The sequence below is a fragment of the Felis catus genome, chromosome C2, assembly GCF_018350175.1.
Source record: "Felis catus isolate Fca126 chromosome C2, F.catus_Fca126_mat1.0, whole genome shotgun sequence".
Classification (NCBI taxonomy): Eukaryota; Metazoa; Chordata; class Mammalia; order Carnivora; family Felidae; genus Felis; species Felis catus.
This window is the reverse complement of record NC_058376.1, coordinates 112962102-112979776: the sequence shown is the minus strand read 5'-3', so window position 1 is coordinate 112979776 and position 17675 is coordinate 112962102. Positions and strand designations below refer to the sequence as shown.

Genomic DNA, 17675 nt, shown 5'->3' with positions numbered 1-17675 from the left:
GGTTCAGAGACTTAGGAAATTTAAACCGTGGGACTGTGACTAATGTTGAGAGTAAGATCCCTGTTTTTCACCAAGCAATTTTCTTAAATTCATAAAACATGCCTAGCTATTTTCATACATAGAAGAATGGCTCAAAAATGATACTTGAGAGCTTTCACCTTCCCATAGAGGATATCCTAAAAAATTTTTACTTGTAAAGCAAGCATTTATTTTTTGTGAGTGTTTGTTATTGACAACTGGCATTGAATCACCCCTCGTAAATTTTAAAATGCGCTTCTTGGACAACAGGCTAAATTTGTTACGGTGCAGTCACGATTGTAGTTCCCTGTAGGATGCTCTGCTCATGTGGAAAAACCTGACGTGATTTAGACAGCCACTGTGGCTTTCCAGGCATAAGTTAATTAGAAGCGATTATCTTTCAGGTTCGGGCAAGGATTTATGAGGTAGAACAGCAGATAAAACAAAGAGGCCGTGCAGTGGAAGTTCGGTGGTCTTTTGACAAGTGCCAAGAGTCAACAGCAGGTACAGAACCCAAGAGAAGAAGGAGTACTTTTGAATGTGGGACTTGATGCCCTGTTTCTGATTCTTATAACTCAGTCAACGTATTGGATAAGGATGCTTTTTGACAGAGGCACCTAGTGACTTTTGAGGGCATTCCTCTTTCTGTGCCCTTTAGTTCCTCGCTGTCTAGAATGTCAGGTTTGGTTTTGTTGGCAATTCTCACATGCTGAGAATGACACTTTCTTGAAATCCCTTTTGCCCTACATAATGATGGCTTTGTACTATGCTGTTTGGCTTTGTTTGACCTCTTTAACTGCTTGCTTAATTTCCACATCTAGGGGTGACCATTAGTCGGGTTTTGCACACGTTGGAAGTGTTGGATCGACATTGTTTTGACCGAACTGATTCCAGCAATTCAATGGAGACGCTTTATCATAAGATTTTCTGGGCAAACCAAAACAAAGATAACCAAGAGGTAGTTAATATTTTTCTTCTTTTCATTTAAATTTTCTCAGCATATTTTCTCTTTTTTTTCATTCAGTAAATTCTGGTGAAGTCTTTTCTATGAAGTGTAATAACTTATGAAGGGGTCTACACCCTGGAATCATTTTATTGTTGGACTAAAATGCCCCCAAATTATTAAAAAGGAATGCCCATTGGGCTTATTTACTTAGGTATAGTTACTGGAAAGACTTTTCTTGGCCCTTTTATCATCACTCCCCATCATTTTAGTTTTAGCAGAATATTCTTTATCTGGTGATTGGACTTTATATAATGGTTTAACTTTAACGTTGGGGTAATATATTTTAATATTTACAGCAGTGAATGGATACTGTGATCATATTTTTAAAAAAAAAACCCGTATTAGGATTCTCCAAACAGAGCTAACAAAGAAAAAAAACTGTGTGTGTGTGTGTGTGTGTGTGTGTGTGTGTGTGTGTACATATATTTACATACATATATATAAAAGTGAAAAGTATTTATTTTAAGGAATTGGCTCATAGGATTCTGGGAGCAGACGTGTCTGGAACATAAAGGACAGGCCAATAGGCTTGGGACCCTAGGGAGAATTGATGTTGCAGCCTTGAGTCTGAAGTCAGTCTGGAAACAGAATTCCTTCTTCCTCAGGGACCTGTCTTTTCTCGTAAGGCCTTCAACTAATTGGGTGGGGTCCACCTACCTTATGTAGAATAATCTGCGTTACTTTAAGTTTACTGATTTAAATGTTGTCCACATTTAGAAGAATAACTTCACAGCAACATCTAGACTGAATTTTGACCCAAAAAACTGGGTACCATGAACTAGCTGAATTCACACATAAAATTTATCATCACAGACAATTATTATTTTAGGCTTTCTTAGAGTAGATTGTTTCATTATTGAACTGTCTATAAACAAAGGTTTTCCAGTTTTTTCCCCCCTCAACCTTATTTTGGGAGAATGAAGAAGTTTGTCTTATTTTTACAATGGAGAGCACCCATGGTATGTCCAGGTTGTGCTAGGCACCAGGAACAGAGAGGTAAGTTTTAAGACATGGTACCTACTTTCAAAGAACACCTTAGTCAACTGATGACTATTATCTTTGATTTCCATACTAGCTTTTGGGAATGCATATGTGGAAAGGAGAGATTAGACAATGGAAACAAACCCCCCCAGACTTTCCTTATATACCTTTATGTGAACCTGATGTGAACCTGTTCTAGGTTATTCCTCTTTCTGGAATAATTTGTGTCATCCCCTGGCTTCTTGAAGATAAGGTTCAAGTTCACTGCTGCCAAGTAGGATATTGGAATGTTGAGTGAGGTAGACTGAGTATATGTTCTTTTTCTTTTCTTTTATTTATTTTTTTTTTTTAAATTTATTGTTAAGAGGCAGAAAGAGCACAAGTGGGGGAGGGGCAGAGAAGAAGGAAACACAGAATCCGAAGCAGGCTTCAGGCTCTGAGCTGACAGCATAGAGCCTGATGCGGGGCTCAAACTCAGAAACCACGAACGAGATCGTGACCTGAGCCTAAGTCAGTCGCTTAACCGACTGAGCCACTCAGGCGCCCCGAGTGAATTTTCTAATTCATTGTGAAGTCTCAGTGGCAATGCTTCATTCGGTGCTTCTGTGGAGCACACGGATTATAAAAGTCTGCATAAATCTCTGCTTATTGACACAGGTTAGAGTATTACTGTGTTCTTTTGGAGTGGAACCCTTAAAGTCTATTTGTAATAAAGACTTAGGTAAAAGGTTGCAAGAGTACTAAGGTTTTCAATATGTAAACTAAGATACGTGGAAGGAAAATAGGGATACCTAAAATTCAAGGTGTCCTTTTGGACTGCTAAGCTTTCTGCACTGAGAGTTGAGTAAAGACTGCATTGTTCCCTTGTGAGCATTTTAGCTGTACTCAAACCCCTTGAGTTTTGTGGTTAGCTTGACTCTACAACTTTATAGTGAATGAACTGGCCAACTTCAGAATTGCATGCCTCATTCATCCACAGAGACTAAAGTTATTCACTAGCACTCTTAAGAGATCATGGTACATCTCTTACCAAGGGCAGAAATTACGTTTTGTATTTTTGAATAAAATCACTCTGTAAGCTCTCTAAAACACGGTTGTCTCCAGTGAGCAACGTCTCCACCCAGGATGCTGAGAGGTGTTTGCCACTAGAGGGCGACATGTGCTCAGGGTTGAGGGTTTTGTGTGTTCCACTGACATACTTCATTGGAAGGAATGTCACAATGTTGCCCATTTAGGAGTAATTACATTGAATGTTGAATCAACTATGGAAAGGTGTGTTGTGAGTGAGTGGTTGCTTTGTGGTTATCACACTCTTTTAGGAGTAATACACAAATTACACTTTAAACCTGTAATTCAGACTGGTCACCTTTTCTTAGTAATCTATCAGAAGAACTAGGTAGATCCTGTTAATTTAACATTAGAATGATTTTTAAACATTAAAATATTGACATTTACATATTTAACATTAATTATTTAACCTTAAATTTTAATTAAATTAATTTTTATTTTGGCATCTGTTTGTGTGTTTCAAGGTATGTGTGTATATGCAGGCAGATGACAGTGTTTCATCTGTTTACTCTTCACCAAGGTCTATTATTTTCTTGACACCCGAGTCACTTTATATATTCCGAGTCCTGGAATTCATGTATGAGCTGTGGAATTGTATTAACTGTGATCAGCTGTGTGACCTTGAACAAGTTACTTGTAGGCTTTGTGCCTTAGTGCCTTTACATATTAAGTTGGCATAGAGCATTCGCCTTGTCTGCCTCTAAGGGGACATGAGCACTTCGAGATTCATGAAACATTCTATAAATACGTTAAAAATGTTGCTGTTAATGATAATAGAGCAATAATTATTAGTAGGTTACGATTATATTGGAAGAACCAGGATGATGAAACTCTAATTTTCTGATTAGAAGGAGTTGTATAAAGTGGCGTGGTTAGGATTCAAAAACATGTCTCACTTCTTGAAAATGTGTTTCCCCTTTTTTGTTTTCATAATTTGTGTTAGGACTTAGCATGAAAGATAATATAAGAAGGGACCAGTCTCTGTAGTTGCAAAGAGCTTGAGGTTTACTTTTGCTGAAGTTGTATTTAGGCAGGCCTGGGCCCTGGATTGCACATCCTGGTTTCCCACATCTGCTTAGGCAACTTGAACTTCAGCCTCCTTGATTCCTTTTTCTCTGGAACTGCTAAAAGGAAATCTAGTTCTTTCCACTTTCTTGCAGGGAGGGGAGGAGCAGCTGTACAGATGGGATGCAGAGTCTGAAGTTCAGATTTGCGTGTCTAAGTAGTCTCAGTATTTGGCCAAAGCCCACTGAAAACCGTAGTGCATGGGGTGAAGGCATTTGAGGATTTCGTCCTGCCCTGTGGTTAGACTGCGGTCACGGGAGTGAGAGTGTGCTCCACGATGGGCTGTGCTAGGCCTGTGGCATGCTTCCGCTCATTCTACAGGCACTGCATTGTTCCCGTACCCACGCGCTCCCTTCTGCCCCCCATATCCTCAGCTGCTGCTTCTGTGTTAGGGCTTGGCAACTGTTGCAAGAGAAGCACAAATATAAACCTCAACCCCCTCAATGTTTGCTTATTCTAGATTTATGCTACTTGATTTTCCATTCAGTGTAGTGTGAGATAGAAAACGTGAAGTGCTTACTTAGGACAGGGCTCAGAGACTCCTGTTGCACAGTGGCCAGGCAGGTGGTGCAAATTAATGGTAGGCTTTTGCATCCAGGGCCCCTGGGACGTGACTGGGGAGGGGGCATGCCCTTTCTAAGTAGAGTGGCCTGTCTCAGATTCTCCTTGGGAATGTAGACCCACTGTTTGATCCTTCAACATTTCTGGAGAAGATGTATATCAAGATTTACAAACTCTCCCAATTAAAAAAAATTTTTTTAGTGTTTATTTATTTTTGAGAGACAGAGACAGAGCACAAGTGGGGGAGGGTCAGAGAGAGAGGGAGACACAGAATCCGAAGCAGGCTCCAGGCTCCGAGCTGTCAGCACAGAGCCAGATGCGGGGCTCAAACTCATGAACCGTGAGATCATGACCTCAGCTGAAGTCGAATGCTCAGTCGACTGAGCCACCCAGGTGCCCCTCAAACTCTCCCAATTTTAAAACACTTTGCAGGCCAAGCTGCATGTCTGTTGTCCATGTTTGCCCACATGACTTTCACTCTGCAACTCCTGGTGACTGTTTTGTACACCATTTGCTAACTGATTTGCCTGTTTAATGTTTCAGAACCGTTTCTACTCTGGCTGATGGGGGCAGAGAGGCCGGTGCCACACGAGGGACTGTTGTTGGGGATGGGGGGCGGGGGGGAACTTTCTGATTCCAAGTCCTGACTGAGCCTGTCACTTGCAGCCTTAGGCGAGATCCACATTGCTGACCTGAAGGCCGAGGGTGAGGTGCCCCTCAGCTTCACACAGCACCCAGACCGCTTCCTTCCTCTTGGCTTCTTTCCCCGTTTGTGTGGGGTGCGAAGGGAGAACCAGCTGCACCGTCGGCTCCCCCAGGGACACGGATAGAAGGGAAAGTCTGAAGATGACGGGAAGAGCTGCCTTTTCACTTCTCTCTTTGGTGCCCAAGGGAGCTAGCTTTCTCCTGAGTAATGAAAAGGCCTGAGTGGCGGTGGAGGCATGTGCACTTCCTCTTGCCCTGCTGTGAAAACAAACCGTCACACGCCAAAACCCGAGAATCTGCATGTTTGCTCTTCCTTTCCTTCTCAGAATAGTCAGGAAGCACTCTGAATGGGTGGGTTGAGTTCCTCCTGACTTCTTTGAAAGGCCTAGGCCCAGAGTCCAGAGCGGCTGTCTTACCCCTGGCACAGGCCTCCGGGGCCGCACTGGCCTTTGTATCAGTGTGGCTGAAGAACTCCCACCATCATGCAAAAGAAAATCTTGGTTTCTGTCCTTGCTGGCCACGTTCCATGTTCTTCTTCCTGCAAGTCTGTAGCCCCACAGGTCAGGGTCTGTGTTCCTTTTGCTCACCAGCAGCACATCACCCGTCTCTAACACCATGCCTGGGGCCCAACAGGTCCTCAGGAAGCATTTACTGAATTTGTTTTTTAGGGGCTCGCTTAAAACCTGCTGGGACAGTGAACTGGAAAGAAAGCCTCTGTAAGATTGGGTTTGGAAGGGTAGGGGTGAGTGCTGTAATCTGTTAGCTCTAACGATGGTACAGGTTCAGATGCGCAAGAAAATATGTGAATGTGGAGGGAGGAGCGTGGCCAACGGAAGAGTTCTCAGGTGTAAAATCGGCAAGTCGGTGCATTTCTTTTGTGGTATTTGGACAATTCACTTACTCTTGATGAGTAGGAGTAAATTTCCCCATTTTTAAAAAGGGCATTCTATCTCTTGATGGTGTGAGAATGATAAAACACTGAAAGGTTAATGGTGCCTTGCACGTGGATGGGTACTGAGGAAACTCTAGCTGCTGTTATAACTGACTCATGTATGTAGGGAGGCAGTTAAACCCTGGAGACATGGAGGGAATATGGTTCCTTGGGACCACTGTGGACACACACACACACACACACAACTATCCATCACACAGTCCATTCATCCATAAAGCACAGCCAGGATCCATCAGGCTTTTTATATTTGATTTTTACCAAGACTTTACCTGCAGCAGGGAAGCAGTCAGATGGGACTGGCCAACCCAAGGCGAGGTGGCTGTAGTACCACCAGGTAGGAAAGGAGATGATGCTCATTTCAATGCTTAGGGGTTTTTGGTTTTTGTTTTTTTGTCGTTGTTGTTAGTGTTTTGTCCGTCCTTCCTTCCTTCCTTCCTTCCTTCCTTCCTTCCTTCCTTCCTTCCTTCCTTCCTTCCTTCCTTCCTTCCTTCCTTATGTAAGAAAAAGTTGCTTTTAAAAATTAAGGCTCAGGGGGCACCTGGGTGGCTCAGTTGGTTAAGCATCCCACTTTGGCTCAGGTCACGATCTCGCAGTTTGTGAGTTCGAGCCCCGCATTGGGCTCTGTGCTGACAGCTCAGAGCCTGGAGCCTGCTTCGGATTCTGTGTCTCCCCCTCTGTCTATCCCTCCCCTGCTCACGCTCTGTGTCTCTCGGTCTCTCAATAATAAATAAATGTTAAAAATTTTTTTTTTTTAAATGAAGGCTCAAGATAACAAAGTCAAATGTGGCAAAAGTCAAGCCAGCATGGAAGGCACATCTGGCTGGCTTCCTGCTGAGATGTGTGTGCTGAATTTTAGAATTGAGGATGCTGATCACAGCCCTGTCTGAGCACGTTGTACTGTGGAAGTCACACAGTTTCCTACTGGTCGCTCTTAGAGCTACCACTTTGTTCTTTCTTCAAGTAAATCCATTAATCAAAGGGCAATTATGTTAACATAGTGGGGGGGGGGAGTGGCATCCACAGACATTTAGACTTTGCTGTTACTGATAAAGAGGGTAATGAATCCATTTAGAGTGTGGTAGGCCTCTTGGATTAGATTGTTTTTGAGCCTGTGTACCAGTCTTTTTTCTTCAGACTTTTTCTGAGTACGTCTTAAGCACTAGGCCTGTGTTAAGTGTATTGTGTCATCTCATTTATTTTTTCCTTGGCCAGTGAGACACATGTGAAACAAAAAAAAATTTTAATTCTTACGTTACAGATGAGGAAACCAAAGCGTAGAGCAGATGAGTGAGTTGTCCAAGCTAGTGCCCAACTCACTGGTGGGGAAATAGGGATTGAGATCCTAAATGGTTCCAGAGCCCAACTGTTAACTAATACATTCTTTTTTTTTTTTTTTTGAGCAAGCATATGTGCATGCATTGGGAAGGGGCAAAGGGAGAGGGAGAATCTTAAGCAGTCTCCATGCCCAGCACAGGACCTGACATGGGGCCCAACATAGGGCTGGATCTCACAACTGAGATTATGACCTGAGCCTAAATCAGGAGTCAGATACTTAACTGACTGAGCCACCCAGGTGCCCTGCCCTTTAATTAGCACATTCTGTTCCTTGTACCACTTTAAAAACTCATTTAATTCAGGTAATTCTAGTTGAATAAACAAGTGTCAGATGAAATTTTGGAAGACGGAGGGAAAAAAAAAAAAAACCTTTGTAATTGCCACAAAGAGTTTTCATATTAATATTGGCGTATTTGTTTGCAGGAATAATCTTTGGTTTTTAAAAGTGTGACAGCTTCAACAGAGTAAACAATATTTATGTTAGAAAATGCCAATATTCAAGTTGAGAAAGCTGACCCTTAGAGTATATCATACAACCTTGAGGTTGATTCAGACTTGGATTTGAGTCCTGGCTTTGCTGTCGAGTAGCTGGGTGGTCTCAGGCTAGTTCCTTGTTCCCTCAGTGTCATTCTCACTGCACAATGGCCTTACTACTAGAATCCAGTTCATTTGGTCCCATAGGGTACCACCTACTAAATGTCAGTTGTTACGTTCATGGCTGGATCACTTTGATTGTCAAGTGGGTTGAACCTAGTACCATGTTTTAGAAATTTATTGTCCTTCTTCTCATCTGTAGGTTCCTTTCCTTTTTCGTAAGAAAAAGGGCTTACTGCCCTCTACAGTCATAACTTTTGGATATTAATTCACTATGAGAGACCTGACACTTTTCCAAGACTTTTGGAGGGATTTACTTTATAATTCACCTCCTGTGTGACATCTGTTATCATGCAATTTCATAGTTCTCAAAACTCTATTTTTTTTTTCCGTTTGTATTTAAATGGTGATGATTTAACTGAAGAATAGCAAATTCATTTCTTGGCACAGTGCAGATTAATGACAGCTGATTTATATACTCAGAGGAGTTGTTTTAATTTTGTTTTCTTAACCTACTACCTTCTCAGAGCTCAGAGCTGTGTTATTTTTAATTGCTGCTTAAAAAGAGAAAAAAGTCTTTTTGCTGTTATAGTATATGTTTTATTTCTTAGATGTCTTAAAACCTAATGACTATCAACTTTGATTCTAAGGATGAGAGCCTAGGAGAACCTGCCTTTTTTCCTCATCAAAAACCAGCCATCTCAAATATCTCTTGGAAATGTACATAGGGAATCATTCATATTTGTATTTGTGAAGATTTTTCACAAGTGAATACTATTTATATTTAAGTCTTCTGAGTTTGTGGTTAATAGGCCTAGTCTTAGTGCTTTTTATGGTGATTCTGAGTGATCATATACAACAGGCTTATGTTCTGTTAGCAGTTTGGACCACTTTTTAACTTAATGCAACTCTTGAAATTCTTCCAGATCTTCTTAATGTGCCTCAGGTTGCAAGCCATATGCAATATCACTACTCTGTGTATTATCCCTTGTTGTTTATTGGTGCCATAATATGACTGTTTTTAATCTAGATATGGCCATTTTGTTTAATGTTGACTAAGAGTGATTAATCACATTTATAAACATGTCCTTTTAGTCTCAGAAAGCTGTTGAAAAGCTTCATTCGGTATATGATCTCAAGTTCTTTTAGTTTGCTGTTGCTTATAGTAATGAGTCATTGGTTTTTCCCATTCCCTTTTGTGGTATTGTTATATAATGAAGGTAGTATATTAAGAAATTTCTTAAAATAGCAGACAGTCTCCAGGATCTTCTAATTTCTAGAGGAAGCCTGGCTCTCAGATGTAGTTGTCAATTATTTTCCCTTGTTTGTCTGTTAGAGAAGACCTGTGGTTAGTTTCTATAAACCATTAGGTTATTGAGTGACCGAATAAAAATTGAATTAGGCTTAATCTATCAAGTTTATCTTTTCCAGAAAGGAAAAATATTACCAATCTCCCTGATGATGAGGGCCTTCTTCACATTTCGGATATCTTTATTACAGATGTGGATAGCACCACTAATGAAGATTATTTGCAACAGAGTTTATAATGATTTCAGTATTTTACCACTGTGGGTGTGTCCAAAGTTCGTGAGGCTAGATGAACAATGCTATTATTTGAACACGTTACTGGTTTTGAATTTCGTGTCCATGCATTGTCTTATCTTCATTATAGAAATCATTCTTGTGATTTGCTTTTCATTTTTTTAAAGAAATATTTTTATGTTTTGCTGAAGTATGATATTACAACAGTGCAGTATGATACACTGTTATTAATTTCAGGTGTCTTGTGAGTTTTGTACACATAGGATGTGATACATTCAAGATATCATCAAGTGCCCTTTAGCCACAGTTTAGACCCTTGTCCCATTCTTCTGCTCAGAACCGGAGTATATTGGCGCAAGAGCTCCATCTGTGGAGCAGATAGCTTGAGTTTGACTCTTAGGTCTATGACCTAGTAACTTGGAGACGTTTAACAAGTTATGTAACCTTCAGGCCTTAGTTTGCTCAGTCATGGCACGGTAGTGAAAGCATTAGAACAGGGCATACTGTATAGAAAGCAGTCGTTATATAAGCAGTAGCCACTGTTCATTTTGGAACATATCCTTTGGATATTTTCCTGGGCATTTGTGTACATATACATGAATGCTTAGTAAAAGGTCAGAGGACATAAATGGATTACGTTCTGCAAACTATTCTGCAGGATTTTCTTCCCTCATGGCTTAATATTGTCTGTTGCTTTTTGCTTGTTTTTGTTCTAGTCATGATACTCAGTCTTTTAATCTAATAAAGTTTTCTAGTTCACTGGGTTGGTGGGGGAGACAATCATTCTATGCAAACTCTAGTAATGTTGCCATATCCTTTCAAATGTTTATTCCTTCTTCCCATTGGCTAAATCTTCCAGAATGATGCTAAATAATAATGTTGGGACCAGCATCCTTGACTCATTAATTTAGGAATGAAAATACTTCTGGTACTTCACACTTAACCAGCTGGTAGATTGTCAGATACTTTTACCATAGTAAGTAAGTACGTGTGTAGGTTGGGGGAGGGGAACAAAGTAAACTCCTCCCACCGTCTGCTCTCATCTTAACCTTGTTTTTGCATTGGGTTTCATGTTATACAGAGTTGCTTTTCCTCTATGATGACAGACACTGTGGTAGATGCTGAAAACAAAACCATGCAAAAGACAAATCTTTGACTTAAAAGAGCATCTGGTCTAGCAAGTATTAGAGGAGGAACAAAGTCTTTGGTAATTCATTCCTGTGATTTCATTTTCTGCATGTCCGTTCAATGACAAGTCTGGCTTATCTCTAGAGAGGTAGAAGTCTGGCTGGAACAGTGGGTGGCAGTGGCTGGTTGGAGTGGAGCTGGGCAGCAGGCTTCGTTCTGTGTGTGTGTGTGTGTGTGTGTGTGTGTGTGTGTGTGTGTGTGTGTGCCACTTGAGAGATTCCCAGGTAACCGTGGTGCTGCTTGTCCTCACAGGGATCTTGATTCAGTGATGACAGGAGTGGCAGAAAGAATGGACTTTGGAATTAGGCTTCCCAGCTCTGCCATTTTAGATCTGTGTTGGCCGTCTTCACCCCAGTTTTCTTATCTGTCAGATGGGGAGTAGCGCCACCTACTTCAGAGTTTGTTGTTGAGATTAGAGATGACGTGTGTGAAACACCCACTGCCCGCTCAGTAAATATTTTCAATTATTACTTCTACTACCTGTGGCTGGAAATTTACAACTGTTAGTATTATTCTGGCCATGATTAACATGTTTTAATTTATGCCATGGCTAGAATTCAGATTCTTGATGCCCTGGTTTGGTTTTTTTTCTGGCCTTTATGTGCTGTGGCTCACTTTCTCTCTCTCTCTCTGTTTCTCACTCACTCACTCATTCTTCTGTGTCCTGTTTGTCTCTGTGTGGTTGTCGCCTGGGGGGTGCGTGCTATGAAAAGCTGTCTGTTACTGCCTCTGAAGACTCTAACTCTCCTTTATAGTGTTCGAGGTGGTAAAGGACTTTCCTGTAGTACCTCTCAGAGGTCTGTCTCCTTTTCCTAATGGATATTTGAAACCAGTAGCTGGAGATCTAATAACCATGAAGCCATGTTGTGAAAGATGCATGTTACATGGAAGTGATATTATAGCACAAGAGAGCAGAATATTATGATTTTCTAAGCATCAGGAGTGGAGGAAGAAGAGCCCAGAGAAGCTCGGAGCTCACACAAAAGACCATTGTATACTGTGGGAGCAAGGTCAAGGTGACTTCCCGAGTTCCTTTGACACACTGTGTTGCTGCACTTAACTTAGTTCATTTCCCAAGATTTATGCTGTGGCAAGAGTTTTATTAATTAGCTGAGTGATCTTGCACAAGCTATTTAACCTCTATGTGCCTTGGGTTCCTTATTTGTAAAATGGTGATAAAAATAATAACTAGCTAATAGGTAGGAAAGATTAAAGGAAATAATTCCCAAAACACACTTACTGCACTGCCTGACTGTAAGTTGAGTAAGCACTCAATAAATGTTAATTATCTATATTATCACCTGTAAATTTTCCAAGGTATCTTTGTGATTTTCAGAGTGATTAAGTCCATATTATGTTATTTTATGTTTTAAATTTTCATTTAGAAGTGTCTGAAAAGATTTATATTTAAGGTCAAGAACTTTCAATTTTCAATTTTTGTTGTGTCTGCTTTGGTCAGTTATAAGTGCTAAGACTTCAGTAATGACTAGAATAATCAATGTGTACTACAGAAAACTTATTCTGAAAAATAGATTTTCGGTCAGAATAGACAGAGTTTCATCTGGTCAGGGCTAGTCTCTTAGTATCCAGAATGCTTTATAAGATTGAGCACAGAGTGGTATACCTGATGAGTACCTGATGGAGTGATTTTTTTTTTCCCCCTTGTGACCAAAAAATTGCCTGAAATTTTCATGGCCTATTGAAGACCCCAATCCAGAATGTGCAATAAAACTGAGAGGATGGGGTGCCCCTCCTTGAATCTTCTGGGACAGGAGGAGGAGCAGTCACCCTAGAAGAAGTAGGGGTGCTTCTCCTGGAAGAAGGGTGGGCTGGAGGGGAGCTGACCTTCTCTGAGAAGAGACAATGCTGTTGGAGGGGATTCGAGCCTTACTAGTAATCATGCATCTTTGACTTCCCCTTCCTTGGTTCAGGAGCAGGCCTCTCCAGGCTGCCTTCCATATTTATACATCTTTAATTAGATATCAAAATATCACTTTGCAGAAAAACAGAAATACAAACCAAGCAACCACTGTAAAAATTCCCATAGTTTCTTTGCTAAAGACAAACTGTCTTGGCTCTGAACCCTCCCTGTGGCCCTTTCTTTCCTGTAAGCTTACCCTGTTTGCTCTGATTTGATCCGTTATGTGTCTGCACATTTCAGAGGGAATCTGTTGGTTGCTGGGGCTAGAATGGGGGATTGTTGTAGTATCATGCTTCACTGATAACTAGGCCCTCATATGTTTGTACTTGAAGATCATTTCCTTGGGTTATATTCTCAGAATAATTGGAGCAAATGATCTGAACATTTTTAAGGCTGTTGTTAGATAGTAGGAATTCCCTTCTAAGGGAATTGCCAAGTTTTATTCCTAAAAAGTAGCATGTGAGACTATATCTAGTGCCTAGAAAAGGGGCTAGCAGTGGTAGGTATTCAGGACATAATTACTGATGCGTAAGTAAATGAATGAATGAGACTGCTGCCTGTCTCATGGTACTCTTTTTCAGTGTGGCTTTTTTCCCAGATTAAAAAAAAATTTTGTTTTTTAACGTTTATTTTTGAGAGAGAGACAGAGCGTGAGCGTGGGAGGGGCAGAGAGAGAGAGGGAGACACAGAATCCCAAGCAGGCTCCAGGCTCTGAGCTGTCAGCATAGGCAGGGCCTGACGCGGGGCTCCAACTCACGAGCCGTGAGACCATGACCTGGGCTGAAGTGAGACTCTTAACCGACTAAGCCACCCAGGTGCCCCTCCTAGATTTTTTTTTAAATTTTTTTTAGTGTTTGTTTATTTTTGAGAAAGAGAGGGAGACAGTGCAAGTGGGGGGAGGGGCAGAGAGAGAGGGAGACACAGAATCTGAAGCAGGCTCCAGGCTCTGAGCTGTCAGCACAGAGCCAGATGTGGGGCTCGAACACATGAACTGCAAGATCATGACCTGAGCCAAAGTTGGACGCTCAACCAACTGAGCCACCCAGGCACCCCCTAGATTTTTAACTGTATGTAGGCTTCCTATATTTGCTAACTAACCAGTAGTCCTCTGCTCTAATTCCTTGAACTACACCTGTGTTTGCCACTTTTTATATGCTTGTTTAAAACTGCTTTGAAGTAATTTCCTATTTGCTGCTGTAGTGTGTTATCAGAAATTTAGTGGCTGAAAACAACCCAAATTTATTCTCTTGAGTTGTGGAGGTAATGATCGTACTGGGCCCTAACCAGCCTGTCCTTCAGGCTGCATTCCTAGAGAGGCTCTAGGGGAGAATCTGTGTCCTCCTGTTACCCAGCCTCTCCTTCCCTGGAAAGCACTTCTGTGATTACATTGGTTCCACACAATAATCTGGGGTAATTCCTCCTCTCAACTCCTGGAGCCACAGAGTCCCTTTGGTCCTTTAGGATAACGTACTCACATGTCCTGGCTTTGAGATATGGATATCTTTGGGGGTGGGGGACATTATTTTATCTCCCACATATTTGTTTCTCCTTTTGTTAATCTCTGTTTTGAAATTTAACTCCTTATGCAAGATTCTTCCCGAAAGCCACTTTCTAAAAGGAAGTATTTAATAATTCCCCTCAGTCTTCTGTCTCTGCTCCTGTTAAATGTTGACTTTCTGAGATAATTTTCCTTTTTCGTGGATCCAGATTATTTGTATTCATTTATGTCTGTCCCACTTAATTGCCATTTCATTGAAGGCAGGGACTGTAGTTCATATCTTGAACTCCTAAATTTCCCCAAGTTTTTGCCTTTGAGTTATTGTGTGTTAAAGTAATATTTATTAAATTTCACTTAGCAAACAATTATTGTTTGAAAGAAATGGAGCTTAATATTTTTAGAGATTTGTTGGTAGGGTGAGAATGTGTTTCAATTTACATATTTAAAATCATGATGTCCTATTGACAGTTATTTGAATTAATTTGTAAGATAGCATCTGGCAGACAAATGGGAATGATCTTCTAATTTTCTAAAAGTTGATTGATGCAGAGCAGTTGGGGGCGGGGTGTGAGGATCTGCGTGTCAGGAACATGAGCCATAGATGTTTCTTTGTATGCACGTTGAGTGTGTCTGATGGGATATACCCAGGAACTGGTGGTTAGAGTTAAATAGGGAGAATATCCTCCCCCTTTTTTTTTTTTTTTTTTTGATAGTGGAATCTAGAAAAGGCCTTTTGTTAAAAACTACTTAAAATGAGAACCAAAACTTCATAATAATTAGGGGGGTGAAGGGAGAGTTTTGAGTGGGAAATTATCTTAAAAAATGATAAAATTATCAGAATGTATCTTATAACTAATAATTTCTTAATAATAAAGAACTAATGAAGTATAGTATGCCCCAAATACATAAGTATATAATTATTCATATAGCAGGGACAGTGTGCTTTCAAATGGGTATAATGTGACCTGATTTTCCAGGATGATCTTCTGAGAAGTTGGTAGTAAAACATCTTTTGTAACATCCTACTGTTTTTTGTTTTTTAAATAGGCCCAGAACCTCTTGGAAAGACTGGCATTATTTGGCAGTCTATTGGACATTCCTAAAGGAGTGGGCTTGGCACTCATTGAATCTGGCCAGTATCAGAAAATACTTACTGGTTGAAAGTAGATTATAGGTGTAATTGATGGGAGTACAAGAAAGTTTCTGTGATAAAATTTTATATTTCAAAAACCTAAATCCTTGGATTTTCTTAGCACACTATTCACTGAATTCCTAAGAATTACACGTTGAGACCACAGCTCTGGCAGGCAGACCCTTCTGTCTCCAACTTAGGATCTCAGATGTCTGTAAGGTGAGACTGACGGATACTCATTGCCTATGAAATAATGGAAGGTGCAGGCAGCCGGACCTAATTACTTCCTCCTTTGTGTTGTCCAAACATTTTTTTATAAAAATGTTTATTTACCTACTTATTTATTTACTTATGTAACCTCCACATCCATTGTGGGGCTTGAACTCACAACCTTGAGGTTAAGAGTCACAGCTCTTCTGACTGAGGCAGCCAGGTCTCAGGTTTTGTAGCTTTGATATAGCTGTCTTTTCTGCTTTTTTTGTTTTTGTTTTTGTTTTTGTTTTTTCTAGAAGGAGCCAGATCTTTAAAATTTTTTGTTTCCTCACTGCCTACCATGGGTACTTAATAAGTGCTTTTGCAAGTGAATTAACTCCTTCCTGGGGCTTATTTTTTAGCACATTACCCCAAACCAGTGGTCATATGTGAATATGTTAAAAAGAAGTGTTTTCCTGGGGCGCCAGGGTGGCTCAGTTGGTTAAGCCTCCGACTTTGGCTCAGGTCATGATCTCACAGCTTGTGAGTTCAAGCCCTGCGTCAGGCTCTGTGCCGACAGCTCAGAGCCTGGAGCCTGCTTCACATTCTGTGTCTCCCTCTCTCTGTGCCCCTAACCCACTTGCATTCTATCTCTGTCTCTCTCAAAAATAAACAAACATTAACAAAAAAAAAAAAATTAAAAAAAAAAGTGTTTTCCTTTATGTGTGCAATTCTGTGCATCTCTAGGTCAAGCAGAGCCTGCTACTTACGTGAGTCATTTATTCTTTTGTAGCATATTTTCATCTTATTTTAGTGATGCAGAAGAAAATTTTAAAACTTTATAAATGTGGATATGATACACATTACTGACTAGATTGATTTATTAAAAACTGATGGGAGTTATTTTTCGGTAACCCCTTTTCTCAATAATTGAAATGTAAGCATGTGGTGCTTCACTGAATTTATTTTGATATTTTTACTTTTCTCTGGATTAGACTGAATCCAGGCAGACATTCCCTCTAGTTTGCTTTCTTTTTTAAATGTTATGTTCAATCTTGATATATTTTAATCGAATTATTTCTCTTGTGTTAAATGAAGAGACCGAGAGATGCTTTTGAGATCTGTCCTAGATAATATTTCTTTGGTATGAGTCAACATGGGTTTAGCCAAATTTAGGGTAGATGACTAAGAATCTTGTAATAAACTGATCTTCATGATCTGAATTGTGGGGTAATATCTACCATCTGACTAGGGATTCTTATCCTGGGATTCTTGCGTTTCTTCTCAGAGTCCATGACTTTCTGAAAAATTGTACTAGGTTTATGTGAGTGTATGTATGCATGTTTTTCCTGGGGGTGTGTTTATAGCTATTCGAATCTTAATTGAGCTTATGGATTCTTAAAAAAAAATTTTTTTTTAATGTTTGTTTATTTTTGAGACAGAGAGAGAGCATGAACAGGGGAGGGTCAGAGAGAGAGAGGGAGACACAGAATCTGAAACAGGCTCCAGGCTCTGAGCTGTCAGTGCAGAGCCTGATGCGGGGCTCGAACTTGCAACTGCGAGATCATGACCTGAGCCGAAGTCGGTCGCCCAACTGACTGAGCCACCCAGGCGCCCTGAGCTTATGGATTCTAAAGTTAAGAACTTCTCACTTAACACATAATGCCAATACTGCAATTATTTAACTCTTCTGGCATAGTGTTTGTAGAATCGCACAAATATTAGACACTTGAAATTGATGGTCCATTGGTTGGCTGGATCCTCTGAAAGGTTGCATAAAATGATGGTTCATTTTCCTAACTTGCCTCTTCCTGCCTGTCCTTAATTCATGTAACATAAGTCCCTGTGATCCTCAGTCTGTGGTATCCATTTCTAGGCCTTGGTAACAACAGCACACAGTTCCTGTGGCGGTGCTGA

At 40.5% G+C, this 17675-nt stretch overlaps 1 protein-coding gene across 1 annotated transcript in view; it reads left to right on the top strand.

Annotated features, from left to right (window-relative positions):
• The window catches only part of MED12L (mediator complex subunit 12L), a 335495-nt gene that overhangs the window by 77915 nt on the left and 239905 nt on the right, over window positions 1–17675 (top strand). Inside the window, 2 exon segments of the mRNA XM_045037430.1 lie at window positions 423–522; window positions 840–976. Of these exon segments, the coding sequence (XP_044893365.1) occupies window positions 423–522; window positions 840–976 (237 nt within the window).